At 33.5% G+C, this 13,091-nt stretch overlaps 2 protein-coding genes across 2 annotated transcripts; one reads left to right on the top strand and one right to left on the bottom strand.

Annotated features, from left to right (window-relative positions):
* Positions 1 to 689: 689 nt before the first annotated feature.
* On the bottom strand, positions 690 to 1,118 carry LOC105110923 (uncharacterized). The gene has a single exon (XM_011006136.1). The coding sequence runs from the start codon at positions 1,116 to 1,118 to the stop codon at positions 690 to 692; it is 429 nt and encodes a 142-aa protein (XP_011004438.1).
* A 1,671-nt stretch (positions 1,119 to 2,789) lies between these two features.
* On the top strand, positions 2,790 to 12,845 carry AAO2 (aldehyde oxidase 2). Its single transcript, XM_011045718.1, is given in 11 exon segments — positions 2,790 to 3,125; positions 7,070 to 8,770; positions 8,911 to 9,170; positions 9,317 to 9,526; positions 9,837 to 10,055; positions 10,332 to 10,928; positions 10,966 to 11,352; positions 11,638 to 11,733; positions 11,895 to 11,993; positions 12,079 to 12,268; positions 12,432 to 12,845. Coding segments are annotated over 11 exon segments (4,137 nt in total). The 5' UTR covers positions 2,790 to 2,965; the 3' UTR covers positions 12,650 to 12,845.
* The last annotated feature ends 246 nt before the right edge of the window (positions 12,846 to 13,091 follow it).

Genomic DNA, 13,091 nt, shown 5'->3' with positions numbered 1-13,091 from the left:
TAAAATGCGTTTACACCTCCAAACGAAATGTCCAAAGTCGAAACGAAGTGCAGAGAAGAAAAAATGAATCCTTGATGTTAAGCTGATTAGGCTTGGACATGTCTACCCACCGAGTTACTCAGTCTTGGCAGTGCAGAGAACAAATTAAAACGAATCCTTGATGCTAGGCTGATTAGGCTTGGACAGGTCTACCCACCGAGTTACTCAGTCTTGGCCGAGATATTTTTTTCGCTTTAAATTAAAACGTAACTTGAGTCGGTAATATTTTGGGTTGATTTGCTGACCCTAGCTAAGTTCAAGGCTGAGAAGGAAATAATGATTAAAAAGAATAGGGCATGGCATTAGATTTCATGGACAATAATGATAGCGAGAATCAAATGAACGATAACTAGGAAAAACTCACTCACATAAAATCCGACCTTGTTACAAGCTTCAAAATTATCGTGGGCAACTTTTTGACACAATGAAACTTAACCTCAATGATAGAATCAAGAATCTACTCATAGATTTCAACCCAAGCAAAATAAATAAAATTAAATTAAAAAATTGCTCTAATTCAACTCAGAGTTCTCTCATAGCTCTCCTCCATCTCTTATTTCCAACAATGCTAGAAAATGAAAGTTAATAACTCAAAACTTATTCAACTTGATGCAGGACTTGGCGCATTCTTAGGAATCCTTGACATGTTTTTATGTAGAACTTGGCACGACTGGATCAGGACTTGGAGCAGATAATAGCGAAGCACAGCGTTTCCTGATCCACAATGGAGGCAAGAAAGGATCAAAACTAAATCCTTTAGGCTTGCACTTGTCATCAATTACAGCCAAGGCACTGCAACATTTAGGGCCGACTAAGTTCTTTTGAAAGGTCAGCACCAAGGATGCAACCTCTTGCAAGCAAATATCTGCGTGTGCCTTGATGGTTGCCAAGCACTCTTGAATCTCTACAGGGTCCCGACCGAAAAATGGTGTTGCAGGAGCTGCCGCTACACCTGAGGCAAGCACCATGAACCCAAAAGCTAGCGTTAATACAATCGAGCATGTCATGGTAGCTTGAACCATCTTGGGTGAAGATAGACGTGGACCGGCTAAGTGTGATGGAAGGGTAGAGGATGCCATTTTAAAGGACCATGCATGCAAGGCATAACGTCCTTGTAATTAATGTTGATTTAATTAGCTCCTTTGTATAACCGACTAGGCATGGAGTTAATTGAGTTTTACCATCTTCGCTGTTTGTTTGTTTCTTTATTTGAAACTGAAACTAATACGTTTTAAAAGTATATTTGGATAAAAAATATTAAATAATTATTTAGAATTATATTAATTTAAAACTTCTTCGACATAATACTTAAGAGAGGTTCACATTCGGAATATAAAAGAAAAACTTACCGCATTAATTCACCCCAGCTTGCATTGCAGGTTTGGTCCGTAGGATCTATCTAATAATCTTTCCAGTACATATGTCTTGGATTAATCCGATGGTGGTTGGATTTAAATTATAGTTAATTAAGTTTAATTTGAGATTGAATTGATATAAAATTCAAATTATAAATTGAATATATTAACTCTTTGGCTAGGATATTTTTTTTTTAAATCAAATCAAATTTTAATTAATTTAAATGAATTAAACAGATCACCTTCTGAATAATGTTTTTCATATAAGTCGCGTCCTAAGATCGACATATGAAATTTAATAAAATATTGTATACAGGAGATATTTATAAAGTTGATTTTTTGGTGTTAGGTATGAATGTCACTTTCTATCCCTTTCCCAGTTTTTTATTACCTCTGCATGATTGAACTCAATAAAAAACTAGCAAATGATTGAGTTTAGCAGTTTTTATATAAAATTATTAACTCTAGAGATATAATAATGTAAAAAAACAAAATTATTTCAAGCCCTAATATAACCAAAAGCCTCATCAATAGAACCAAAAGCCTCCTGTTTTAAAGAAAGGAGGACGGGTTATTTATATCTATTTATTTTTAATACAAATTTATTTGAAAGTGTAATTAGAGTTATTTTTTAAAGTATTTTTCAAAATAAAATATATTAAAATGATTTTTTTAGTTTTTAAAAATTTATTTTAAGATCAGCACATCGAAACGATAAAAAACATATAAAAAAATTTAATTTTTTAAAAATATGGAGTGACTCGTGTTTCCAAACAGGTTTATTTTATCCCTCGGTATTTAACTATTTCGTTATCTTAGTTTTATCCTAAAAAAAATAATAATAATACAAGAGGTCTTATGTTTATATTGCTAATCAACTCTAGAGTTGTTGAGGAGACAACTCAGGTAAATTTTTTTAATTAAATATACTTTTCCATTAAAATTAAAATCACTAATGTTTTAATTATTTTGTTTTTTTATGAAATCACTAATATTGTTATTTTACCGGCTAAACATCCTTTTCCATTCAAATTAAAATATATTTGAATTCAAAATTTTGAACAATAAGCTTTTAGTTTAGCACATAAAGCCCCTAGTTAAAAACTATACTTTTTATTATTATCATATCCTATGTAACAACCATGTATTAATATAAAGATATTTAAAAATATAATAATAATTTTTTTATTCAGAAATATATTAAAATAATATTATTTTATTTTTTAAAATTTATTTTTAACATATAAAAAGATATTATTAATTTAAAGTAAATAAAAAATTTTAATTTTAAAAAAACACCAAAAAACAAGCTGTGCCTGCATTTTATCGTGCTGCGTGCATATTTAACTACTGACCCGTATGAGGTGGAGAATGACGTCTGAGCATGCGACCTACGTTAAAATACACAATGGGATCAAATGAAATGAAAAGGAAAGTGAGATGCCCCTCCATTTTATAAAGCAACTAGGCTCTTTGAATGTGAATTGTTAGCTGAGGGTGTGTCTCATCCGCCATCACAAATAATTCTGATCCATTTTTGTGTCTGTCAGGCACAAGCATTTTACACTGTAATGGAAGAGAAGCAGAGGGAAACAGGCAGAGGGAGTCTAGTCTTTGCCGTCAACGGACAGAGGTTCGAGGTATCGTCGAGATTAGACCCCTCAACAACCTTGCTTGAGTTCTTGCGTACCAGGACATCTTTCAAGAGTGTCAAGCTCGGTTGCGGCGAAGGTATTGGTTGCTTCTTTCTTTTTTCAGTACTGCACTTGATTGTACGTTTGCATACCGCATCTGATGTGTGATAGGCATAGGGTCATCCATGAACTGTTTTTGCCTGTTAAATTATAGATGGATAACATCGCCTTGCATTTCACCAATGTTTTGAAGCTCGGCAAAGCTTGTGACTCTGTGCAAGGCTTGAGTTATTGGTCAAGTAAGTTGATCTACGTCAATTAAAACGATGCAATGATATCACTTATGAATTCTCTTCAAAGAAATAAAATCTTGTTTTGATGAAATTGCAGGTTGACATATTATAACTGATCATAGTAGTTAACTCCCACTTATCTTTTTTAAACACAGCTCGAGTTAGGTCTCGACTTGTCAAGCTAAATTTAATATCACTGCATCTCACATGCATTGTTTAGAATATTTTCCATTTGCATCTTCTTCCTTCTTCTTTTTTTACAAAATTTAAATTAATGAAGTTTCATTGTCTAGCAAGTATAAATTGAAATAGGCTGATAACAAATATACACATCAAACCAACACCATGACTTTAATATGGCGCTGAAACTCCAAAAGCTTACATTAATATTCCTATCCAAATCTCAGGCACGGGACCGGTAATGCAGTGTTTAAGAAAACATTTCATCTGTTCTAAGCCTCAAACATGTTTCTTATAAAACGAATTATATAAAATCACACGGTATTTCATAAACTTTCAAGATTTTTCTCAAAACCAATAAAAATAATTAATAATTCAAAATAGTCATTACAAATAAAATTTGAAATTTGAAATAAAAATCTAAATTTGAATAAAAACAATATAATAATAGAGCATCTAAGATATCAAATAAAAAAAGAAAAAGAAAAACATTAAAAGTATATTTGGATAAAAAATATTAAATTAATTATTTTTTAGTATTTATTGATGGTTTTATCATCGTGCTGATATCAAAAAATAAATAAAAAATTTATTTTAATATATTAAAAAAAAAAGAAACATTAAAAAAAAAACATGATATCAAAGAAATAAAATTACTGTTTACTGTGTCGAAGGATTGATTTATTGGTGGGTCAGTTTTCTAAAATCCAGGAAGATGAATGGATAGAAAAAAAAAAGTATAACAAAAAAAAAACTGATTAACTCTATAGAATAATAAAAAAATAATAAAAAACAAAATTATTTCAAGCACTAATAAAACCAAAAGCCTCACCAATAGAACCAAAAGCCTCTTGTTTTAAAGAAAGGAGTACGGGTTATTTATATCTATTTATTTTTAATGTAAGTTTGTTTGGAAATATAATTATAGTTATTTTTAAAGTATTTTTTAGAATAAAATATATTAAAATAATTATTTTATTTTTTAAAAATTATTTTAAGGTTAGCACATCGAAACAATCAAAAACATATAAAAAAATTTAATTTTTAAAAATATAGATTGACTCATATTTCCAAATAAACACATTTTATGTCTCCGTATTTAGCTATTTCCTTATCTTAGTTTTACCCTAAAAAAATAATAATAATACTAATTTTTTTTAATTAAATATCCTTTTCCATTCAAATTAAAATCACTAATGTTTTAATTATTTTGTTTTTTTATTAAATCACTAATATTGTTATTTTACCGGCTAAACATCCTTTTCCATTCAAATTAAAATATATTTGAATTCAAAATTTTGAACAATAAGCTTTTAGTTTAGCACATAAAGCCCCTAGTTAAAAACTATACTTTTTATTATTATCATATCCTATATAACAACCATGTATTAATATAAAGATATTTAAAAATATAATAATAATTTTTTTATTCAGAAATATATTAAAACAATATTATTATATTTTTTAAAATTTATTTTTAACATATAAAAAGATATTATTAATATGGCATTGAAACTCCAAAAGCTTACATTAATATTCCTATCCAAATCTCAGGCACGGGACCGGTAATGCAGTGTTTAAGAAAACATTTCACGCATCCTGAGCCTTAAACATGCTTCTCATAAAACGAATTATATAGAATCACACGGTATTTCATAAACTTTCAAGATATTTTTTAAAACCAATAAAAATAATTAATAATTCAAAATAGTCATTACCATAAATAAAATTCAATATTTAAAATAAAAATCTAAATTTAAATAAAAACAACATAATAATAATAAAGTATCTAAAATATCAAATAAAAAAAAACATCACAAAAACAAGTAAGACGTGTTAACAAATGAAGTAGCATGAATTCTTTACCAAAGATTAACTTGCTAACATAAACTAAAAATCTGAAAATAATATTAAAATAAAAAAGATGAGTTCAACTAACATAGTGGAGAAATAATATGTAATATTAATTTTAGATATTCATAAGTTATAAGCCAAAATTTAATATATTAAGAATATAGAAACCGAAACAAGTGTCCATTATACATATTAAGCATATTAGTAATATAATGGTGAAATACATGTTAGATAACAGGCAAAATCTTAAGGTTCGATAATAGATGAGGTTTGTGGTCCACATAACTATGAAAGGATCAATCGCGACAGGTTGATGTCTCTCTCACCAGCTAGGTATACAGACTACTATATACATATAAACTAACTACTATATATTAGTAGAGTTTTTGACTAGTGTACCGATATCAAGAGATAATAAATACCCGTATAGTTATCAAAGCAAATGAATTTCATATCAAATAGAATTTAATTTAATGGAATACGAGTGTAAATTTAACAATGGATAAGTACTCAAAAAATAAAATAACATATATAAATATTCAAGAGTTAACCAATTTTACTCGTCATATAATCAACATACATATATTATTTATATTACATGCATATTAAAAATTATCTCACTCACTCGACAGAGAAAGATAAAAGACAAACAAACATAAAATTAGAAACTATTGATGATCACTAGAAGAAATGCCAACAAAACCTATAACAAATACAAGAATTACTCAAAAAAAACTTGTAGCATATAATATAAAAGATTTCAACTCTAATAATAAAGACCAAAATAAAATTATAAAACTGAAACAGATTGACCTTATTGATCTTGAACATTTCTCAAACTGATTGAACTAGAAAGAATCGATTAGACCTCATTGCTTAGTCAACCAGCCGATTGAAATGATTAACTAGTTGACTGCCACCACAAGCCTATTAGTAAACTGGTTAATTGAGACTTCAGAATCCTGATTTATTAATTTCTAAAAAATTTATAAATTTTTAAACTGAAAATTTCAATTCTCAATTAGTTCGCTCTAAGCTAAAAATAACATCTTAAAAATCAATTATAGCTCCTAAATCATCTATATATCAAATCAATATATTAAACATTATTTAAACCTTAAAATACTTTTTTAATTCATTAAATATCAAATCTCCAATCAAAAACAAGAGTTGTGATACTTACTTTTTTTACTCTTCTTGAAACCAAAAGTTTAAGTTTTAGAGCTGAATCTCTTAGTGAAAATGAGAGGGAAGTCACAGGGAAGGGAAGAAGAGAAAAAAAATCAATTTTCTTGCAAAAGATCTCTTTAAATACATATGTTAGATTGGGTTCGTGGGTTTAAGCTAAACTTAGACTTGAGTTTTTGTACCAAAACACGGGTGTTCCATATAATGTTTCCCAAATCTATTTTATTTATTTCAATAGTTTCTTTTTCTTTGCCCTAATCAAACGCCAATTATTTGGAAAATAAAGGGTAATGATTGGATTATAATGAAACATAGATCGAAAAAATTCTTATCACAGTTGTTTGAGGGCTAATTTGAAACTTATATTATAATTAGTTGGGAGGCATTTAAAACTTGATTTTTCAATATTACTCTTTCCGGTTCAATCAAAATTTTGAAGCTATAATGATTTTTTTTCGAAATTTCTTTTTAAAAAAATTGAGCCTTCAGGTGGTTTCTCATGATTTGTTCTAATTTATGGTTTTAGGTGGTTGTGGTGCTTGCATTGTTCTGCTCTCCAAGTATGATCCTGTGCTTGACCAAGTTGAGGATTTAACAATCAGCTCATGTCTCACACTGCTTTGCAGTGTGAATGGATGTTCAGTTACAACATCTGAAGGCCTTGGAAATAGCAAAGATGGATTCCATCCGATTCACCAGAGGTTCAGTGGTTTCCATGCTTCTCAATGTGGCTTTTGTACTCCTGGAATGTGTGTTTCACTCTTCGGAGCCCTTGTTAAAGCTGAAAAGAATGACCAAAGGGAGCCTTCTCCAGGATTCTCGAAGCTGACAGTCGTTGAAGCTGAAAAGGCTATCTCAGGAAATCTTTGTCGCTGTACTGGATATCGACCCATTGCTGATGCGTGTAAGAGTTTTGCAGCTGATGTTGATATTGAAGATTTGGGATTAAACTCTTTCTGGAAGAAGGAAGAGAGTCACGAAGCGAAGATGAGTAGGCTACCTTTATATGACCATAATCATGAGATATGCACTTTCCCTGAATTTTTGAAAAGGGAAATAAAATCTTCCTTGCTTTTGGATTCTGAAAGATATTCTTGGTACAAACCTGCTACTGTTGAGGAGCTTCAGAGCTTATTAAAAAGCATTGATGGCGACTGCAAAACCAGAATGAAACTAGTGGTTGGTAACACAGGCATGGGTTATTACAAGGAACTAGAGCACCATGACAAGTACATAGATCTCAGATGTGTTCTGGAGCTCTCGGGTATTAGGAGGGATGAAGAAGGAATCGAAATCGGGGCAGCGGTCACTATTTCTAAAACTATTGAAGCTCTGAAGGAAGAAAATAACTGTGAGTTTAATTCAGAATGCAAGATTGTGTTTAAAAGAATTGCATTGCACATGGAGAAGATTGCTTCTGAATTTGTTCGAAACACAGGCAGTGTAGGGGGGAATTTGGTGATGGCACAAAGGAAACATTTTCCATCAGATATTGCCACGATTCTGCTGGCAGCAGGTGCATTTGTTCACATTCTAACTGGTACCTTGCATGAAAAGCTTACTTTAGATGAGTTTCTGGAAAGGCCTCCATTGGATCCCAGAAGTGTGCTATTAAATATTAAGATTCCAAATTATGCAGCATCCAAGAACATGTCTTCTGAAATGGACAGCAAGTTGTTATTCGAAACTTATCGTGCTGCACCGCGACCCCTTGGAAATGCATTGCCCTATTTAAATGCAGCTTTCTTGTCTGAAGTGTCCTGTTTGAAATCTTCCGGTTCAGTTGTGTTAAATAAATGCCGGGTCGTTTTTGGTGCTTATGGAACCAAACATGCTATCAGAGCAAAGGAAGTTGAGAATTTTTTGTCTGGAAAAATACTAACCATTGGTGTTGTATATGAAGCTGTTAAATTGGTTATAGCCAATGTGGTTCCTGAAGATGGCACGCCGAGTCCGGCCTACAGGTCAAGCTTAGCTGCTGGTTATCTCTTTGACTTTCTCTACCCCTTGATAGACATTAACTCTAAAATTTCTGGTGTTTGGTCGGATGAATATTGTAATACTTCATTGTTCAAGGATGCAAAAATAAAACAGAAGTACAGCCAGCTTGATCATGTTCAATTACCCACTTTGCTGTCATCATCAGAGCAGGTGCTTGAATTAAACAACGATCATCATCCTGTTGGTCAGCCTACTAAGAAAGTTGGAGCCGCCCTTCAAGCTTCTGGTTTGTATTCCTTCCATCATCGAGTTGCATAAATAATGATCAGCGTAATCTAAGGGCTGCTTCCCTCATAGAATTAAGTGCTGGTCTCATTTATCTCACTTTTAGGTATCTTCACTTTACTCATGTAACAAATTATGCAGGAGAGGCTGTTTTTGTTGATGACATTCCCTCTCCTACAAATTGTCTACATGGAGCATTCATTCATAGCATGAAGCCTTATGCAAGGGTTAAGGATATCAAATTCAAGTCTAAATTACTACCAGATGGAGTTTCTGGGCTGATTTCGGTCAGAGACATTCCACAAGGTGGGGAGAACAGAGGTTGTACGACTAGGTTTGGCACTGAATCTTTATTCGCAGACGAGCTTACGCAGTATGCTGGAGAGCCTCTTGCTTTTGTGGTAATCACCTCATCCAGTATTTTTATCTAATTACATCCACCTCAGTTCTGTTGATTTTAGATGTCATTATTTAAGTGCACTACGGAAATATACAATTGGATTGTGGGAATTTGTGCCTAATCTAGTCTTCCAATCGACTCTCTCAGGTTGCAGATACACAGAAACATGCTGATATAGCATCCAACCTTGTTGAAGTTGATTATGACACCGAAAATCTAGAACCACCCGTTTTAACTGTAGAAGAGGCCATTAAGAGATCTAGCCTTCTCGAGGTTCCTCTTCTCCTCTACCCCAAACAAGTTGGTGATATATCAAAAGGATTGGCTGAGGCTGATCACAAGATTCTCTCTGCCAAGGTACTTTCGCTCCCTCTTCCCTCCAACTCACTCCACTAATTTGAATAGAAAATAAAAATGAAGAAAATGTTCTTCTTTTATGAGGGCATAGATAGTTACAAGCCTAATAAGTACATATACTAGGTGCTTTTCTAGCATAAGATTTCAACGTTGTGCATCTGTGCTTACTGCTAACTTTGTGCTGCTTCTTTATGAGGGCATAGATAGTTACAAACCTAAAAAGTACGTAGACTAGGTGCTTTTCTAGCATCAGATTTCAACGTTGTGCATATGTGCTTACTGCTAACTTTGTGCTGCTTCGTTGCTTTAGATAAAACTCGGTTCACAGTACCATTTCTATATGGAGACTCAAACTGCCCTTGCTGTTCCTGATGAAAACAACTGCATGGTGGTTTACAGTTCAACCCAGTGTCCGGAAGATGTACATGTTACCATTGCAAAATGTCTTGGTATTCCTGAGCATAATGTTCGTGTGATTACAAGGAGAGTGGGAGGAGGCTTTGGTGGAAAGGCCATGAAAGCAATTCCTGTGAGTTTCATTCTAAACAAATCTCCATGTCTTAAACTTCCGTCAACAAACTAAGTCTTGGTTTCAATTCCAAACTTACTGATGTTTAGTTACTACGTTCCTGTTCTCTTGTGTTTAGTGCTGAATTTTCTATAAAAGTTGTGATATAATCCTTTTTTCACTGCTTCAGTTCACACGATTTTCAGTTTATTTCTCCTTGATGATAGATTTACTATTCCATTTCTCTGTTATCAATTGGTGCGAGTACTTACAATGGGATGTAATGTTAACGTTTAGGTTGCTACTGCATGTGCTCTTGCAGCGCACAAGTTTCGTCGCCCTGTGAGAACGTATTTGAATCGCAAGACCGATATGATAATGGCAGGAGGAAGGCATCCCATGGAAATAACTTACAATGTAGGATTTAAATCAAATGGGAAAGTTACAGCCTTACAGCTTGATATATTAATCAATGCTGGAATATCTTTCGATATAAGTCCACTGATGCCAAAATGCATTCTGATTGGGCTAAAAAAGTATGACTGGGGTGCTTTATCTTTTGATATAAAGCTATGCAAAACAAATCATTCAAGTAAAACTGCAATGCGAGCCCCTGGGGAGGTACAAGGATCATACATTGCAGAAACCGTAATCGAACATGTAGCGTCTACCCTTTCCATGGATGTAGATTCTGTGAGAAACATTAATTTTCACAGATATGATACCCTTAAATTATTCTATGATGGTGCCTCAGGTGATTCTGTAGAATATACTCTAACATCGATATGGAATAAGTTAGCAGAATCTTCAAGCTTCAAACAAAGGGTTGAAATAATAAAGGAGTTCAATAGGTGTAAGGTGTGGAAGAAAAGAGGTATTTCTCGAGTGCCTATTGTGCATCAAGTGTTCGTGAAACCAACTCCGGGGAAAGTAAGCATTCTAAGTGATCGTGTATCAACTGTTCGTGGGACCCACTCCGGGGAAAGTAAGCATTCTAAGTGATGGGTCGGTTGTCGTTGAAGTAGGCGGAATAGAGTTGGGCCAAGGACTCTGGACAAAGGTAAAACAAATGGCTGCATTTGCTCTCAGCTCAATCAAATGTGATGGGGTAGAAAATCTTCTGGACAAAGTAAGGGTGATCCAAGCTGATACTCTGAGTTTAACTCAAGGAGGAATGACTGCAGGGAGCACCACATCAGAGTCAAGCTGTGAATCAGTTAGACTTTGCTGTGAAGTCTTGGTTGAGAGACTGGCACCTCTAAAGGAAACGTTGCAGGGGCAAATGGGTTCCGTAACATGGGATGCGCTCATTCGCAAGGTACTTGTTTACATTTCTTGAACATTCTATTTGAGATATTTGTCAGTTCGAACGTCGAGACCGAAACTTGTCAATGATTCCTTCAATAATGTGGTCCTTTCAGGTAGGTTTTCTTTTTCTTTCTTTACGTTCAAGTATTTGTTATGAGAAGAAATCTTCATGCATTTTTCTAAATTGATTGTCAGGCTGCTATGCTGACAGGATATGAACTTTGATATTCTTTTGATATTGACATTTAGATGCTCAAGTTCTTTGCTACCTTACTCTTAGTCATTCAAAATGCAGGCATATGTGGGATCACTGAATTTATCGGCATCTTCACATTACATCCCTGACTTTACTTCGATGCACTACTTGAACTATGGCGCTGCAGTAAGTGAGGTAAGGTTTTCCAGAACACCTCTATCTAATTTCCTTCGGTGCATGATCTGAAACTAGAGTAAAATTTCTGAATACAAACTGGAAGATGGGAATCCTGCTTCATAGAAGATTGCATGCCTAATTTTCTGCAGGAATACTAATGTGAAACTATGGTGACGCAGGTAGAGGTAAACCTTCTGACAGGGGAAACAACTATTTTGAGATCAGATATTATATACGATTGTGGACAAAGTCTCAACCCTGCGGTGGATTTAGGACAGGTTGGCTAGCTGTGACAAGTCAGAATCAAATTCTTAAGTTCATAGATGTTTGTAAATTTTAAGAGGTTTGGATTGGTGCATGTAGATTGAAGGAGCCTTTGTCCAAGGGATTGGTTTTTTTATGCTTGAAGAGTACACGACAAATTCTGATGGACTAGTGGTTGCAGACAGCACATGGACATATAAGATCCCTACAATAGACACCATACCAAAACAATTCAATGTGGAAATACACAACAGTGGACATCACCAGAAACGTGTTCTCTCTTCGAAAGGTAAGCTTTTCAGGGTTTTCTTTCTTTTACAGAAGAGCATAATGGATGTCTCTATGGATGCAAGGCAATATCTTTTACCTTACCATGGATGAATGCAAGTAGTTAGTCTTCTTAAACTTCCATATATAGGTGTTTGATGACGAAATTACTATGCTTTGTGCAGCTTCCGGGGAGCCACCGCTACTCCTTGCAGCATCAGTTCACTGTGCTACAAGGGCAGCTATAAGAGATGCTAGACAACAGCTTAGTTCATGGGGTTGCATGGATGATTCTTTCTCAACATTCAACTTGGAGGTCCCTGCCACCATGCCTAAGGTGAAGGAACTTTGTGGGCTGGACAATGTGGAAAGGTACTTAGGGTGGAAAATGGGTATAAAATGAACTTCTTCAAGATTGGGCTGCATAATTTGTGGGAAATGCTGCTGTTTTTAGCCACAAAAAAAATCATATGGCCAGAGAGGTCGGTCATCTAACAACATAAAGAAACATAAAACATTACAATACTGCTATTACTTGCACACAACACATTATATTGTTGCAGTTGGAGATGTTCTAACTCGGCCTCTTTTATTGATAATAATGAGGTGTATTTGGAGTGTTTGAGTAAGGTGATGGTTATTTTTTAAAGTGTATTTTTATTTAAAAATATATTAAAATATTTAAATTGAAACCCAATTCGAGTAGATGATTTCTTAGGTCAATTTGCGGAGCCAAGCTAATTTTATTGTTGGAAAGGAAAGATATAAAAAAAAAAATGGCATGGCATTAGATTTCATGGACAATAATGCTAGCAAGAATCAAATAAACGATAGCTAAGAAATAC

Source organism: Populus euphratica, unplaced genomic scaffold, assembly GCF_000495115.2.
Source record: "Populus euphratica unplaced genomic scaffold, PopEup_1.0 scaffold3.1, whole genome shotgun sequence".
Classification (NCBI taxonomy): domain Eukaryota; kingdom Viridiplantae; phylum Streptophyta; class Magnoliopsida; order Malpighiales; family Salicaceae; genus Populus; species Populus euphratica.
Note: the sequence above shows the minus strand (reverse complement) of the source record. Positions and strands in the feature narration are given on the sequence as shown.